The following is an 18,757-nucleotide window of genomic DNA, read 5'->3' on the forward strand; positions in this document are numbered from 1 at the left end:
TCAGAAATCTATCTATCTACCGGGGGTGTCTGAACATCATTCAAACAGATTAGCACTCAGATTACGCTCCACTCGTGCTGTGTATAATCAATAATAAAATAGGCACCCCTGATCTCTCTCCATTATAATTGCTATTGAGGAAAAAAAGACTGCAGATTAAAAAAAGAAAAGCCAAAAAAAATAAAAGGCAAGTGTATGTGAATGCATATGGACGGGGGGGCATGCCAATGACGATTGTGGCTGAGCTAAGTATAAAGTCCTGTAATTAGTCTCTCACCGAGAGGAGCGGGAGACAGATGGTGCAGACCTTCCAACCCTACACAGACGCACACACGCTCACAAAGGGAACGCGTCATCACAATCGATAAAGCTTGTAACCTACTTCGCTCTGGTCTCAACAGGGATTTACGTGAGAGACATCTTTCTCGGTGGGTCTCTCTGTAATAGTCTGTCTTCTACACATGTGCGATCCCTTCACGGGGAGGCTGTCTTTGAAATTATTACTTACATACGAATACTTATTCCTCATTTGACCAAAGAGAGGAGAAAACAGGTCACCCTACATCATGTTACACTATAGTATTATTATTATTATTATCATTATTATCAAAGTTGTTATTATTAGTAGTAGTAGTTATAATTTGATTATAGTTATTATCAAAGAGGGTTGCACGGCGGTCGAGTGGTTAGTGCGCAGACCTCACAGCAAGGAGACCAGGGTTCAATTCCACCCTCGGCCATCTCTGTGTGAAGTTTGCATGTTCTTCCCCGTGCATGCGTGGGTTTTCTCCGGGTACTCCGGTTTCCTCCCACATTCCAAAAACATGCTAGGTTAATTGGCGACTCCAAATTGTTGGCCTCAAACTAGTGTCCCGCATGTTTGAGACCCCTGGATTAGATCTAATTCCGTACATGCATGCATGTTAGGTTGATTGGCGACTCCAAATTGTCCATAGGTATGAATGTGAGTGTGAATGGTTGTTTGTCTATATGTGCCGTGTGATTGGCTGGCCACCAGTCCAGGGTGTAGCCCGCCTCTCACCTCTAGCTGGGATAGGCTCCAGCACCCCCGCGACCCTCGGTAAGTGGTAGAAAATGAATGAATGAATTATTATCAAAGAACTGAAGGTAGCAGAGATGAGGATTCTGAGGTTCACTTTGGGAGTGACCAGGATGGATAGGATCAGGAAGGAGTACATCAGAGGGACATTACATGTTAGAAGCCTTGGAGATAAAGTCAGAGAGACCAGACTGAGATGGTTGGGACATGTCCAGAGGAGAGATAGTGAATATATTGGTAGAAGGATGCTGCCAGGTAGGAGGCGTAGAGGATGACCAAAGAGGAGGTTTATGGATGTAGTGAAGGAGGACATGAGATTGATTTGCTGTGGCGACCCCAGAAGGGAAAAGCCCAAAGAGAAAGAAGAAGAAGAAGATCATTATTACCAAAGTTAGAGAAGAAACTATATACATCGCAACATGTGATTAAGTCTAATTACGCTCTACTCTCCAACTCCTTCCTCCTGCTTATTTTTTACGAGAGGGAGTAAAAGTGTTTAGGATCTCATTTCCGCCGACTTCCTTCCTCTGCCCTCCCTCTCTTCCCCCTTCCTGTATGCCTCTCAATTACCATTCTCATCCTCTTGCCGGCCATTCCCCCGTCTTTACAAGCCACTCTCTCTCTCCCTCTCCTTCCTCTCCGCTGCCCTCATCTGCACTCTCCTCTCCTGTCAATGCTTCACCGCGAGGGGAAAAACACGGCATAAAAACATCTGAAAGTGGAAAGCGTCTACATTTGCTTGTCCTCTCCCTGATACCTCACATCACATTTGGAGTCACAAGCGTATACACATACCGTAGCGTTCCGATAAACTCATACTGTACTCAAGAGACTCTGACATTTGAATCATGTTACTCAGAGATGAAACCAAAAATACATACATGAACACAAAAACTGAGTGGTACAGTACACATACACTTGGATGCCTCGCCATGTTAAAAGGACAGCAAACATGTGATACACTCCCTTGTAGTCTAGTCAGAGTGCTACTCATAGCAATACACACGAGCATGGGTCTTATTTATGTATTAATTAGCTTATTTATTCATATTATATCTACTATAGCGGCACGGCGGACTAGTGGTTAGCGCGCAGACCTCACAGCTAGGAGACCAGGGTTCAATTCCACCCTCGTCCATCTCTGTGTGGAGTTTGCATGTTCTCCCCGTGCATGCGTGGGTTTTCTCCGGGTACTCCGGTTTCCTCCCACATTCCAAAAACATGCTAGGTTAGTTGGCGACTCCAAATTGTCCATAGGTATGAATGTGAGTGTGAATGGTTGTTTGTCTATATGTGCCCTGTGATTGGCTGGCTACCAGTCTAGGGTGTACCCCGCCTCTCGCCCGAAGACAGCTGGGATAGGCTCCAGCACCCCCCGCGACCCTTGTGAGGAAAAGCGGTAGAAAATGAATGAATGAATATCTACTATAATGGCTAATATGAGTTTAATGGTGATTATAGGGGTGTTATAGGGGTGTAGAGAGCTCTAATAATGTTTAGAACGTCGTTATGTGTTCTATGCAGTATTAAACTACGACAAAAATATTCCATCCATCCAATTTTTTTATATCGTTTATCCTCACTAGGGTTGTAGGCATGCTGGAGCCTATCCCAGCTGTCTTTGAGCGAGAGGCGGGGTACACCCTGGACTGGTGCACCAGCCAATCACAGGGCACATATAGACAAACAACCATTCACACTCACATTCATACCTATGGACAATTTGGAGTCGGCAATTAACCTAGCATGTTTTTGGAATGTGGGAAGAAACCGGAGTACCCGGAGAAAACCCACGCATGCACAGGGAGAACATGCAAACTCCACACAGAGATGGCATATTCCATTTATAATTAAGGAATCCTACTTCAGTGAGTGTGAATGGTTGTTTGTCTATATGTGCCCTGTGATTGGCTGGCTGACCAGTCCAGGGTGTACCTCGCTTCTCGCCTGAAGACAGCTGGGATAGGCTCCAGCACCCCCTGCGACCCTCCTGAGGATAAGTGGTAGAAAATGAATGAATGAATAAATGAATCCTACTTCATGGAAATTCACTTATCACAGTTGGGTCTGGAACCAATTGACTGTGATGAACGCGGGATTACAATGTATGGGGAATACCGGTCTGCATCCGAACGCAACACATTTATGTAGCATGGCGTAAAACAGAGATCAAAGTCTCACTGCGTCTGAATCAAAGCAAAGAAGTAGAAAAACAGAAGGTGGCGAGAAGGTTGACAACTTCATTTATCGAGAAATTGATCGCTTACTGCGAGATCACTTGGGTGACACTTTGTTAAATTTCGTATCAATAAAGTGAATTGGGCCAAGGACAGAAAGGAATACATGAGACTGAATTCAATAGTGGACATCAATAATAATACCCTTCTGTAGAAATAAGCAGTAGAATCAAAATGCAACCGGTTGCACAGACACGGAGTTCTGCATGGCATGAAAGGGCACTAAAAATAGTGAATATTTTGATGAGTACAGTTTCTATGGCAACATGTGCATCATCTTAAAAGTAGGGCTGTAAGATCTGGAATAAAAATTCCAGTCAAGATGAATTTTGAGCTTGAGTCTTGTTTGACTTTTGTTTAATCTCTAATAGATTAGATCAGGGGTCTCAAACTCAATTTACCTGGGGGCCACTGGAGCTAGGGTCTGGGCAAGGCTGGGCCGCATCAGGTTTTCCAAAACAAAAAAACAACGCATTTATTAAAAACAGAAAAATATACAAACTTTTTCAGTGCTTTGGTTCCGATTTTCTACAATAAAAGCTCTGATAAAACATTCCACTGTTTTCAAATATCTTAATTTTTATTTTTCTGCACAAAATCAGATGAAAAATAAATAAACGAATCAAGAATAAAGAAAATCAATCAATCAGTAATAAATAAATATAACAATAATAAATAACTTAAATAATAAAAACTTAAGAAACCACATATAGTTGGTGGGTAGACAAATTATTTTTTTCAGATTAAAATGAACAAAGCATTATTAGAGCCCTGTAGACATGACAAAACACGACTATAGTCACATTTATACTCTTTTTATTTACAACATATTGCGCAACTGCAGGGTCTTGAGACACATGCTAACTCGCAAACTAGAGAGCTAGCGACCTAAACGGTAGCCTTCAAGTTATTTCCTTTCAACTTAAATAGCCAAAAACTTACCACTTCCACACGGATAGGGAGGATAACTATTAACAGTTATTTAACCTTTAACATGAACATTAATCAAACGTAATATTTTTTTCTGGGTACATGATACCATACAGCATCCATATCAAACTTGCGCAGGCCGCACTAACATTAAACTTTCATATCAAGGCGGGGGCCTCAAACTAGTGTCCTGCGCCGCGTGTTTGAGACCCCTGGATTAGATCTAATTCCGTACATGCATGCATGTTAGGTTGACTGGCGACTCCAAATTGTCCATAGGTATGAATGTGAGTGTGAATATGTGCCCTGTGATTGGCTGGCGACCAGTCCAGGGTGTACCCCGCCTGGGATAGGCTCCAGCATTCCATCACAACCACAAATGTATGGATGGATAATACTGTAGCATGTATTTGGCATACCGATATGCGTCAATTTTGTTATGATTTGCCTTTTTGCTCATCTTTGCGGGAATCAAACGACTACTTAATTTCTACTCAATGAACTCATTACTACCCAACATTAACAGTTATTGTAAGATATAAAATAGTGTCATATGAATCATGGTCTAATCCTGTATGAAATAAATACTACCAGGACGTTAACACCGCCACCATTAAATGGTCATTGTAACCTTAAGTGTATGAGTCACTTTCTTGCATATGAGCGTCTATCATCTTTCATCCAGATGCTACATTAATGCTGGAAATTAATGAGTGTGGAAATCACCACCCCCACCTCATCTTTCTTCCTCCCCAGTTTCCACTTCCTGTATACTCTCTTATCTATCCCAGGCACTCCATTCACACACACACACACACACACACACACCATTAGTATCATTGCTTTTTCCCATTTTCCCTTTCTGCCTCCTCTTCCTTTTTACTTCCATACGCCCATCCAATCCCCCCCCCCCCGACTGCTTCTCTACCTCATTTTCCTTTCCCCGTTCTAATTCCTACCATCTTCTCTCTCCTACCCTCCCTCTTACAGTCATTGCGTATGAGAAAGCAGTACCCGACCTTGAAGATCTGTTGCAAGGTCAAACATGCTACAAAAATCAGTACATTAGCTTTGCGCACCCAACAAGTCCCCTCAGACAAAAACCACCTCTGAAACGCCGCACGACACGGGAGATAGCAGAAAGGAAATGCGTTGCTCCGATCCAAGCGACGTACAGTAAAAGGTCTTCAGATGTATGAATGAATACGTCGGAAACGGAGAGTATTTGAGGACACGGAATAAGCCCATCAATAACAGCATGAGAGGCGGGACATCATGCCATTACTCAAGGCACTACATGATCACATGATATGTTCATATAAATCAAAATGAGTTATTTATTCATATAGAGAGACATACTGAAAGTGCCAGTGAAAATTTATAATACTGAGGAATTCAGTACTTTATTACTAATTACTTATCTGAGTAAATAATGCCAAGTAATATATAGATTTTCGACATGAATCTCATAACCTAGTAAATCAAAAATGTCATCGTCTAATAGGTTTGTAGTATAAAACATATGTACAGTATATTAAATGCAGGGGTGTGCGTGGTAACGTGCTATATTTATGCAGTTACATTTATTTAAGTCACTTTTTGGATCATGAAAAACTTTATTGCAAAATAGTGTTACTTTAGTATTTTTTACTTTGCTACATCAAGTAACATATCCTTATCTACTTTGTGTTATTTGTTTTGGTTTGTGGCTGCACGGCGGTTGAGTGGTTAGCACACAGGCCTTACAGCTAGGAGACCCGAGTTCAATTGCAACCTCGGCTATCTCTGTGCATGCATGGGTTTTTTCCGGGTACTCCGGTTTCTTCCCCAAAAAACATGCTAGGTTAATTGGCCATAGGTATGAATGTGAGTGTGAATGGTTGTTTGTCTATATGTGCCCTGTGATTGGCTGGCCACCAGTCCAGGGTGTACTCCGCCTCTTGCCCAAAGACAGCTGGGATAGGCTCCAGCACCCCCCGTGAAGATAAGTAGTAGAAAATGAATGAATGAATTATGATCAAAGAACTGTAGGTAGCAGAGATGTGGATCCCGAGGTTCTCATTGGGAGTGACCAGGATGGATAGGATCAGGAAGGAGTACATCAGAGGTACATTACATGTAAGAGGCCTTGGAGATAAAGTCAGAGAGGCCAGACTGAGATGGTTGGGACATGTCCAGAGGAGCGATAGTGAAAAAACAGGTTCTCATTGGGAGTGACCAGGATGGATAGGATCGGGGAAGAGTACATCATGTTAGAGGAGTTGGAGATCACAGGGAGGTTGTTGTTTCAATTTTTCCTTACATAAGAATACTTATTCCTCATTTCACCACAGGACGTAAAAACTGGTCACCCTACATCATGTTACCCTATAGTATTATTATCATCATTATTAAAGTTGTTATTATTATTAGTAGTAGTTGTAATTTAATTATAGTTATTATCAAAAAACTGGAGGAAGCAGAGATGAGGATTCTGAGGTTCACTTTGGGAGTGACCAGGATGGATAGGATCAGGAAGCAATAATTGCAGTATTTCTGTGTGTCTTTGTTGGGTACAATATTAAAGTTGTGTGGTACCTTCAGTGTTTATGGCAGAAACATAGCTCCAGTTGTATCTCTTGACGATGTCGACCATAGCTCTTGCCTGCTGGGCGTCTGACGGCACCACCCGCATGAAGTACTTGTACAGACTCTGAAAGAGAAATGGGGTAAATATGTAGAAACAATAAAGCATAAAGTGCATTTAAATTCCTATTCTGTCTCACCTTATCGCTAAGATCCATGCTAGTGGCAGAGTAGGCAATTTGCGGTATGTTGAAGAGCTGCAGAAGATTTTGGACTTGGATGGCCACTGAGCTCGAACCCGGCCCAATTAAACCCACAATGGGTTTTTTCCCTCGCATGGGAGTGGCAGAGGGGTCTGCACACTTCATCGACGCACCCCCTCCTCCTCCGCCCCCCCAGGGGCTTCCTCCACCCCACTCCTCTGCCTCATCAGAGGACACCAACGAATCCCGAATGAACTCGATACTCTGCTCCAGAGCCACGGCGGAGTGCCAACAGGAGTCGCGGATCTCACATCCGAGGGTGATGTTGGGAAGGATGTGGGGGTCTGCATTGATGCGGTCCAGCGTATGCATCATCGCCTCCACCCTTTGGATGCCATACTGCTCTCGGACAGCACCGCACTTACGTTCGTGGACCTGGACGGAGAAGATGACGATCAGGTGTCATCCACACAGAGTCCAAAAAAAAAAAGTCGGTCATGAAACTAACCTTGTCTGCAGGAGGCTGATGATGCACAGAGAAAAGCGCTCCAATGATGATGTCCCCGGGAATATGGGCGACGACTCGCCGTTCATTAGACTGGGCGGAGTCGCTTTGCTCAGGTGTCACCCAAACAAAAAGGAGCAGGAGCCACAGCATCATCTTGGTCCGAGGCGAAGGTGACGTAAAAAGACGTAATCACAGGTAAATTGTCCTAGAAATTATTTTGCTGGCCATAGCAAAAGCATTCCTTTCTTTAGACTTTTCAGATTTCAAAGTGGGACCATCGGTGCAAGTGGTGAGACGGGTGCAGCAGTGGGGAAATTTAACAGGGAACCTTGACTGAGTCTCAGTAGCTGATCCAAGTCCAGGTTGCACTCGTTGAAAGGCAGAGTTGGTGTCCAAAGTAAGTGATGACAGAGAGACATGTTCACATAAACCTGCAAGGACAAGGCGGAGGGGTGGAGGGGGGTGTCACATCTCACAGCTGGAGCAGGACACAGAAGCATCACACACACACACACACACCACATGTAATTAATTCATAACACATCTTTCATGTTACAAAACAAAAATCTGAATGTTTGAAGGCAAATAAATAGTCCTTATATGACCGAGTATAGCGTACCTGACAGGGGAGTTCAGGTGCACATCATAAAAACAGGTAAAAACCTAACTGCAATGTTAAGTTAATTAAAAATACAAGCAAATAAAGCCTTGCACTCGAGATGACTGGATACTATATGATTTTTAGACATCAAACAGGAACTAAAAACAGTAAAAACACATGCTAGGACTACATTAAAAAGCCATAGCTTTTCAGTATGTGGAATCAAACTATGGAATGGATTGAGTAAGACCCTCAAACAATGCACAACGATGAGCCAATTCAAGAAACAATACAAGCAGTTGATGTTTGCTAAATACAAGGATGAAGAGTCTTGAACCAGTCATGATGTGCTATATATATCACTATATTGACACTTACTATGGTACCCATTATGTCATTGGATGCTCATATCACCTCGTACTTTGGCACGTGACAAAAAATTTAAAAATTAAATAAAAAAATTAAAACATTAAAAAATTAAAACATAAAAAAATTGTAAAAAATAAACAAAAAATTAAAACATTTAAAAAATAAAAAAAATAATTAAAACAATTTAAAAATTAAAAAAAAACATAAACTATATTAGGAAAGCAGGAAGTGAACAAATGTAACAGTTACTGATTGTAAAAGTACCAGATGGAGGGGTAGGATTTAATAAGCTTTGCTTCTTCCTACTCCTTTTGGACATGTGGAACTGTGAACTGATTATGGGATGCACTCAATTGTAATCTGATGCATGTTCAAATTAACATGCATTAACATTACCATTACCAATACATAATTAACATACATAAGGGCGTTTTATTTAGGTTAGAGTAATTTGGCCCCATAACTATAGCCTAGTTTCTTGCGCTTTGTGTTTGTTAAAAGGAAAACAGAAGGTGCGGCGCTTCCTACACATAATAACGCACAGCATAGGGACGGATGTGGAAGATAACAGCAAAAAGCATAATAATAATAATAATAATCCATAATGACTCCCACTGCAAATCATTTTCAAGTATGCAATTACTGTTGTTACTTTGTGTCATTTTTTTCCCAATATCCTAATATGGATACTTCCATCATGGGCCGCACGGTGGTTTGATGTGGTTGACTGGTGACCAGGCCAGGGTCTACCCCGCCTCTGCCGACTGGATAGGCTACAGCATACCCCCTTGACAGTAATAAGGGTAAACAGCATAGAAGATGGATAGATGGCTATTTCCATCCTGTAATAATTGCAACCATTATATTTTCATTTCATCCACAACTAACAGTTTTAAAGTATACATAAAATAAAAGTGTGCATGAACACCAATGCTTTCCTCTGAAACAAAGTACAACAGTAAAAGATACACCAAGGTCAAGAAAGGAGAGATGGGAAGGAATCCATACTGACAAAGAGTGACTGCTACAGATATGCCAAAAAAATAAAAATTCCAAAACGATGACAAGGGAGAAAGAGTCTCACTCAATGTAATTAAGATGACAATGTCAGGATGGCAGCTTGGCTAACTGCTGCTCCAATAATGAACAAGTCCCACCGAACACTTCCTTCGCCGCCGTCTCCCTTTCTGAGACACACACACACACACACACACACACACAGCTACACAAACCCACACACTGAAGACAAACTACTAGTGTTTCATTTTGACGCTAAGCACACACACACACGCACACACACAAACGCAGCACTATACACACTGGGTCTCTCTATCACCTTCTGTCTTGTTGCGTAGGCCTCGCTGGCGCTGAATGGAGGAGAAAATCAAATCCTCTATTCCCAAACAAACATCTCGTTCACACCATTAGGCATTTCTAAATCTATTCAGACTACACACAACAGCGATACAAAAGCCTGGAAAATGAAATTTAGACAGCAACATAGTCCGCACATCCGTATACATGGTTAAGGAAGTCTTTTGTTTGGACCAAAAGCAGTAACTTAGTAAGCATTCAGGTGGCACAATTATTGGGGTATTTTATATCAAAATACACGCAAACCTGATTGGAGATGGTAAACTCTAACAGGTTTTTCTTTAGGCCACTATAAGACAATGCGCTCCAAATGGACAGTCGACGTTTATTCATAATCATGGCCCACAAATTCTCCAAATGTCTATACATTTTAGATGTTTGGTAAGTGTGTGGGACCAGCCATGTTGTTTGGTCTAGAGACAGTGCCACTAAAGAAAAGACAGAAAGCAGAGAAGAGGATGCTCGGGTTCTCATTGGGAGTGACCAGGATGGATAGGATTAGGAAAGAGTAGATCAGAGCGACATTATATTTTATTATCTAGTTAGATAGTTTATATTATAGATAGTTTATATTATAGTTATTATCAAAAAACTGGAGGAAGCAGAGATGTGGATTCTGAGGTTCTCATTGGGAGTGACCAGGATGGATAGGATCAGGAAAGAGTACATCAGAGCGACATTATAGTTTATTATCTAGTTAGATAGTTTATATTATAGATATTATAGATAGTTTATATTATAGTTATTATCAAAAAACTGGAGGAAGCAGAGATGTGGATGCTGAGGTTCTCATTGGGAGTGACCAGGATGGATAGGATCAGGAAAGAGTACATCAGAGCAACATTATAGTTTATTATCTAGTTAGATAGTTTATATTATAGATAGTTTATATTATAGTTATTATCAAAGAACTGGAGGAAGCAGAGATGAGGATTCTGAGCTTCATATTAGGAGTGACCACGATGGATAGGATCAGGAAAGAGTACATCAGAGCGACATTACATGTTAGAGGCCTTGGAGATCACAGGGAGGTTGTCGTTTCAATGATTCCTTCCATACGAATACTTATACCTCATGTCACCACAGGACGTAAAAACAGGTCACCCTACATCATGTTACCCTGTAGTATTATTATTATTATCATTATTAAAGTTGTTATTATTAGTAGTAGTAGTTATAATTTAATTATAGTTATTATAAAAAAAAAACTGGAGGAAGGAGAGATGAGGATTCTGAGGTTCACTTTGGGAGTGACCAGGATGGATAGGATCGGGGACAAGTACATCAGAGCGACATTACATGTTAGAGGCCTTGGAGATAAAGTCAGAGAGGCCAGACTGAGATGGTTTGGACATGTCCAGAGGAGATAGCGACAGGTAGGAGGCGTAGAGGAAGACCAAAGAGGAAGTTTATGGATGTAGTGAAGGAGGACATGAGGGTAGCTGGTGTGAGAGAAACGTATGTAATGTAGAAGACATGGTTGGATGGAAGCGAAATTAATTATGACTAAAACACTAAGAGACGTTGACTCCTTTCATATTTTTTTCATAAGAACAGAAGTGAAAAACGTACTGTGTCCCACACGTAGCTGCATTTCTCCATGGCGGGACTGATAAAGACTTATTCTTTTCTATTGTATACAGATGAGCACACACAAAATCGCACACGGGATAAGGATCAGTATTCTCTCTCAGGTTTATGACTTTTACAATCTGCCCGTTCAAGTGTGTACTTGTCAGGGAGTTCTATGTAATACAAGTCATCTTTTTATACTACAGTATATTGACTACCTTCATATGTGAATGAACAACATCTATCGTTTGCATTGAAAGCCCCAACATGAACATGAATATACAACACAAATGTGTTAAATAGAATGCACATTATTTTCTATTGCAAGCATAATAATGCTCCATATTTTTGCACATAAGCACCAAAAAAGTACATCCCTCTTTTTCGCTCACATCATTAATTGCTTGCCCTTTCCTTGAATTCTGCAACAAGTCGCCGCTTCATCAGGTTCATTGATCTGGATTGATACATGAATTACCGTAGAACATTTAAATTCAAACCACCCCCGAAGGGCGGACCACTGAAATAAAAACAGAGATTGAACCACAGTCACGCTCGTCGTCGCATGAGAGCATCCAAACAATTCCTTCCACAGGTGTGTTTTGTTCTTTCTCTGGCTTTTGTGTGATGTCACACACAGGAGTGATGCTACACAAAAAGCGTGATGATAACTATAGAACTAGAAAGAAATAGGAGATAATGGTGGCATAATGGCAAATATCTATTTCCTAGATGCTTTATTGTATGACAGCTGAAAATGTTACACTACCGGTCAAAAGTTTTCCACTTATTTATTTATTGAAATTCAAGTCATTCAATTCCAATGAATAGTTAAAAATGGCACAGGAGTAAGGTGTGAAATCAAGGTGTTCTGGATCAAGTTCTGGAGTACTTACTACCTCCTCTGTCTGCATAAAAGTAGTGTTTAGGAACACATTATGATACTACCATCGTACCGTAGTAGGAAGTAATTTATTGCTACAAAAAATGGCAGGAAAAACAATGCAAAGCAACTGACCACTTTAACACTTAAAAATGTAGCTTTTTCCTCCAAAGTAATTGGAATGTTTTGAAACTTTTGACCAGTAGTGTACATAAAATGTTGCCCTGGATTAGTTTCACTAGGGGAACAATTTGTTCAGAATATAAATAATATAAATAATAATAATAATAATAATATAAATAGCATGTGTCTGTAATTGTGAATCAATCATATTCAATTATCTAGTAACATATTCATCATCATTCATTTTCTACCGCTTTTTCCTCACAAGGGTCGCGGGGGTGCTGGAGCCTATCCTAGCTGTCTTTGGGCGAGGTGGACTAGTGGCCAGCCAATCACAGGGCACATATAGACAAACAACCATTCACACTCACATTCATACCTATGGACAATTTGGAGTCGCTAATTAACCTAGCATGTTTTTGGAATGTGGGAGGAAACCGGAGTACCCGGAGAAAACCCACGCATGCACAAGGAGAACATGCAAACTCCACACAGAGATGGCCGAGGGTGGAATTGAAGCCTGGTCTCCTAGCTGTGAGGTCTGTGCGGTAACCACTCGACCACCGTGCCACCCGTAACATATTCAATAATAAAGGTATATATGTCATGTGCATCACAACGGCGGCTGAATGGTGGACGAGTGGATCCCCGCTTGGGCATTTCTGTGTGGAGTTTGCATGTTCTCCCCGTGCATGCGTGGGTTTTCTCCGGGTACTCCGGTTTCCTCCCACATTCCAAAAACATGCTAGGTTAATTGGCGACTCCAAATTGTCCATATGTATGAATGTGAGTGTGAATGGTTGTTTGTCTATATGTGCTAGTGATGGGCAAAACCGTTCATTTCAGTGAACCGCATCATTCCGGTTCATTCAGTAAAAAGATCCGTTCATTTCAGTCAATTGGTCATTAGGCTGTGATTTCCCCCTGTGCATAGACCCGGTCAGCCGTGTCGAATCAGTCCGTTCAGTCATGTTCACATTCATTCCGACTCAACTGTTGATCATGAAAGAACGGGTGAGTGTCGGTCAATCTTTCGGTCTCGGTCTTTCAGTCGGCTAACCCCACCCACCCACAGAGCGAGGCGTGACGATAGCATAGGATAGACGATAGTCCATAAAAAAGCATTTGCAACTGAACGGACTGAACGGGTATTTTAGGACGGTGACCTCGTTCCTTCTGTTCAGAAAAAATAACTAGTTCTTTTGACCCGTTCGTTCATGACCGACACACCACTAATCGGTTTCCTCCCACATTCCAAAAACATGCTAGGTTAATTAGCGACTCCAAATTGTCCATAGGTATGAATGTGAGTGTGAATGGTTGTTTGTCTATATGTGCTAGTGATAGGCAAAACCGTTCATTTCAGTGAACCAGATCATTCCAGTGAACTGACTCTCCAGACTATCAAAAAAAAGCATTTGCAACTGAACGGACTGAACGGGTATTTTAGGGGCGGTGACCTCGTTCATTCTGTTCACAAAATAGAACTAGTTCTTTTGACCTGTTCGTTAATTGGCGACTCCAAATTGTCCATAGGTATGAATGTGAGTGTGAATGGTTGTTTGTCTGTATGTGCCCTGTGATTGGCTGGCCACCAGTCGCCCGAAGACAGCTGGGATAGGCTCCAGCATACCCGCGACCTTCACAGACAAATCAAATCAAAGTCTCCACAGCATAATTATGATCGAAACCTGCTTAAATGTCAAATAGTATTTTTTTTCCCAACGTCAGATCAAACTCAGTGACAAATTTGCCCTTTCCTGCTCCAGCTAATTATCTTTCAAATGAGATGTGAAAATGGAATTATCAAAAAGTTGATCATGAAAGGATTGATCAAACTGTAAAAAAGGCACCATCTGTTTCTTTGGACACCACAGGAGTGGCAAAGTCAATACCTTAACCTTAACACTGAACCAAGAAATATGGCACTGTAAAACACACACACACACACACACAGCTGGGTACTGCAAGGATACCGTGGACTGCACCCACGGGAATGAAAGAAAGAAAGACTCAGGCCACATGTGGAGTCATTGTTTCCAGTCAGCAGCGTGGATACTTTACGTTTACAATTACTGACTGCAGCTGGATGGATGATCAAGTCCACCTTTCAAAACCTCATCTTAAATGACTTTATGTACAATTTACCACATATTGTACTAGTTATTAGTATTTCACTCACATCTTTAAAGGTGATTAAGAACTCATCAAAAGGCGTCGTATATGCTTGTCAGTCATAAAGACGCCTGGTGCAGCGATGCGCCCGCAAGCCGCAATGGGAGCGAGCATTCTGCTTCCTCACTTGCGCTATTTTTTTTTTAATGCACAAAATCAAATTAAATGCACATGAATGCAATAAATTGCATTGTTCTATTCAAACACTACGACGATATCACAACATACATCACATGCAACCGGATGTTACTCTCAATCACTTCTTTGCGTATTCCTTCTATATTCATTACAATTCACGAAGAGGGTATTAAAGTATTTCAAATTCGGACACGACTCCGATTCCAGTCCACGCTCGTATTAGTGCCGAGGCTGCGAGTCTTACCTCCTTCGTCAGGCTCCGCTTGATAATTAGGTCGCAATTTAGCAATCACGGGAAGGGAACCGATCTGTGCGATGGCGCACAGTTCAATGTCAAACACGCCACAGCTGCATCTGCCGCCGCTTCCTCTCCGGTTTTCCGGTCACGCACACCTGAGCCTTTCTCCAAACACCTCTCCTTCACACGCTGCTCTCTTACACACACACACACACACACACACACACACATATATATATACACACACAGGGGCGGAACACCGAATTCTGGGACCCCCATATATTCAAGATTCCACGCCACCTTCAACCCACCCCGTCATTTACCATAAAGTTGTTTTAGTATGGCTTTGGATTCTAAATAAACAACAACAAAATGTAAAGCGTATTTACACTTGTTCAACATAAACAATTTATCATGAAATAGTGGAATTAAAAGTGTCACTTCTCCTTCTATTGATTCACTCTCTTCCTGGCACTTCCTGTAGACTACGTCTTTTAGACACGCGGCGGATCAAAGTACACTCAAACCTCAAGTTTCCGATACTTTGTCAAAATAAAGTGAAAAATGAAGCAGCCTACACGATGCAGACTCACTGCTAAATAACCTGCCATGGGGCCCAAAAAAGTTGGAAGTGCCAGCAACTCGACACAAAAGCTGAGAAACACGATTTAATTGCATCATAATAGGATGTATGGAAGTCTGTATCTATCCCACCTGTCTTCAGGCAAGAGGCGGGGTACACCCTGGACTGGTGGCCAGCCAATCACAGGGCACATATAGACAAACAACCATTCACACTCACATTCATACCTATGGACAATTTGGAGTCGCCAATTAAGCTAGCATGTTTTTGGAATTTGGGAGGAAAACAGAGTACCTGTGCAGCCAAACATGTTAAAAGTTATAATGTTCTGATAATAAAGACAAAATATTATGGGGATAAAGTCAAAAATACTAGATGAAGAGTTCCAAGAAAAAGTTAAAATAGTTGAAAAATTAACAAAAAAAACTACAGAATTTTTTTTAAGTCAAAATATTACAAGAAAAAAGTAATAAGGAAATAAGGAAAAAAAGCAATATTCCAGGAGTAAATTCGTCATGTCATGAGGGGAATAAAATGTCACTTGAGTAAAGAATAAAAAATAGGTTATTTTTAAAAGAAACAAAGTTGTCACTTTGGAGAATTAAGTTGGAGCCAAAGTTATATGGGAAAATCGGGATCAATTCCAAATATTATGATAATAGTCATAATATTTCAAAAAGAAATTGTATTAACACTATTTATGAAGAAAAAAAAAGAGGAAATGGAAAAGAGGAAAAGAGCAAAGACCAAAGTACCCCTACTTGAAAAAAACATGTTTTTTCATTTTTCAAGTTTTAAAAAATATATATATATATTTTAAAAAAATATATATATATTTTTTTTTCAATTTTTTTTTAATATATACATATATATTTTTTTCAAGTAGGGGTACTTTGGTCTTTGCTCTTTTCCTCTTTTTTCATTTTTTCAAGTTAAAAAAAAAAATATATATATATATAATATAAAATATATATAAATATATCATGCATTCTTATATCAATATTTTTTTTTTCATTTTTTTCAAGTTTTTTTTAAATATATATATATTTTTTTTTATTTTTTTTTATTTTTTTTTATTTTTTTCAAGTAGGGGTACTTTGGTCTTTGCTCTTTTCCTCTTTTCCTCTTTTCCGTTAGCAATTTAAAGCTATTTCATGATGTGCCTGTAAGGAGCATCCCTTATGTATATTTGTATTATTTCCAATAAATCGATTAATCTGAAAAAAAATCGATATATTACAGTAAATTGTACATAATAGTGCATATTTAGTTTTGTTTTGCATGTGAATTTACATGCTGCCTCCCTCTTCACTGATGATGCGAAGTGACACTGTACGCTGGATAAGCATGCAGTGGCCAGAATAGATCGATAGCGCTTTAAGTGTCATAGCGGTCACAGGAATAAAGAGACATTTACCTGCACCCTCTATTAATCATAACCATTAAGAAATAAAACAGAGAATCTAATCCAAACGTGATTGGAACACGTGGAACGAGACACATTCCATGACACGACACGACACGAGCCTTCAGTGAGTAGAACGCATACCTTGGCTTGCAGGACAGGTGTGTGTGGACTTGGAGAAGAACAACATCCCTCATGCGTCCATCATGGCATCACTGTTTGCTGTGGTTAATCTACTTTTTCACTATGGCAACAAATGAACCCATCCTCCTCCCGCTCGCTCTTTCCCTCTCCAATGAGGAGACTCCATTGGCGTCACAGGCCACCCAACCTCTCTCCATCTCTCCCACTCCCACTGCCTCCAGCTCTCACACCTACCTCCATGATACCATCTGGAGATGGAGACTGATAAAGAGTGAGAGGGAACCAGGGAGGGGGTAATATGGGATAGAGGGGATTTTAGAGCTTGGCTATGACAAGGCTTGGATTAATTTGCCAGCCAAATGCATTTGAGATTAGTAGACCATTAAAAGAGCATAGACATGCACATGGGCGCACAAACCCACACGCAGGCGGCGGGGACGCTGGGAGGAAGTGATAGCCGTACAAAGTCTGACCTCTATCGCTCTCTCTTGTTCCCTTCCTTTTTAGCGTTTTATCTTGTTTGGATGTGAATAAATAGGATGTGATGGGAAACATACTGTATGAGAGTATAAATCGCAGACAAATTACACATTTGCATATACATTTTGTTGATGTATGTTCTAGTATTTGCAGTAGTATTCTGTGCTCTTTTTAACAATAGGGCCCAATGGTACATGAAATCCTGCTTATTTTGATACATGTACATTTTGTAAATGTTAATTTTGCATATGATAGGTTTTCTGACTGTACTGACTTATCGTGTTATTAATACACTGCGTGAGTCCAACCGTATACTTAATGTATTTATTTAACTGTACAAGCTTGCTAATACATGAAAACAGAAAATCAGCTCCATCACACATCAAAAATTGAGTCTGTAGTTTTTACCTGGCAATTTTTCTTTTTATTTTATACACATAGTATGATTATGGTCACTTGCTAAAGTTAAATTTTTTATCAAAATGCTGGTTTATTTGGCTCCATTTTGGGCCATTTTACGGCTGTAATAAAAAAAAATAGCAGAGACTTGAGAGAGAGAAAAATAACTCATGGCAAAACATTAATGTGGTATCGGCGTTGATCTTGATGTCGCATTATGTCTTTGTCTCACATCTTCAATGACGGTAAAAGTAACCTTAAATGTTCATCAGTCGTATGTATTTACATTATTTATTGTTGTTTTGTGGGCTGCATGGCGGAAAAGTGGTTAGCATGCAGGCCTCACAGCTAGGAGAGCAGAGTTTAATTCCACCCTCGGCCATCTCTGTGTGGAGTTTGCATGTTCTCCCGGGGACTCCGGTTTCCTCCCACATTCCAAAAACATGCTAGGTTAATTGGCGACTCCAAATTGTCCATAGGTATGAATGTGAGTGTGAATGGTTGTTTGTCTATATGTGCCCTGTGATTGGCTGGCCACCAGTCCAGGGTGTACCCCGCCTCTCGCCCAAAAGACAGCTGGGATAGGCTCCAGCACCGCCCGCGCCCCTAGTGAGGAAAAAGCGGTAGAAAATGAATGAATGAATGAATGAATGAACTCATGGCAAAAAATGAAGGTGGTATCAGCGTTGATCTTGATGGCGCATTATGTCTTTGTCTCACATCTTCAATGACGGTAAAAGTAACCTTAAATGTTCATCAGTCATATGTAT

The 18,757-nt window shown here is 40.7% G+C and overlaps 2 protein-coding genes across 4 annotated transcripts in view; both read right to left on the reverse strand.

The window, feature by feature from the left end:
* grm5b (glutamate receptor, metabotropic 5b) overlaps positions 1-17,464 on the reverse strand; it is a 57,856-nt gene extending 40,392 nt beyond the window's left edge. For 2 of the 3 annotated variants that reach the window (XM_058079457.1, XM_058079455.1), the window contains exons 1-4: positions 14,983-15,796; positions 7,504-7,934; positions 6,993-7,430; positions 6,805-6,919 (exon numbers count right to left, since the gene is read on the reverse strand). In XM_058079457.1, the coding sequence (XP_057935440.1) occupies positions 6,805-6,919; positions 6,993-7,430; positions 7,504-7,656 (706 nt within the window). In that variant the 5' untranslated portion in view covers positions 7,657-7,934; positions 14,983-15,796. Of the gene's footprint in view, positions 1-6,804; positions 6,920-6,992; positions 7,431-7,503; positions 7,935-14,982; positions 15,797-17,108 lie in introns of those variants that run through there. The other variant, XM_058079456.1, reaches the window with a different exon arrangement.
* A 552-nt stretch (positions 17,465-18,016) lies between these two features.
* The window catches only part of LOC131134747 (NADPH oxidase 4), a 34,115-nt gene continuing 33,374 nt past the window's right edge, over positions 18,017-18,757 (reverse strand). The window contains exon 20 of the mRNA XM_058080326.1: positions 18,017-18,593. The gene's annotated coding sequence lies outside the window, so the exon portion shown is untranslated. The remainder of the gene's footprint in view (positions 18,594-18,757) is intronic.

The sequence above is a fragment of the Doryrhamphus excisus genome, chromosome 8 (genome assembly GCF_030265055.1).
Source record: "Doryrhamphus excisus isolate RoL2022-K1 chromosome 8, RoL_Dexc_1.0, whole genome shotgun sequence".
NCBI lineage: Eukaryota > Metazoa > Chordata > Actinopteri > Syngnathiformes > Syngnathidae > Doryrhamphus > Doryrhamphus excisus.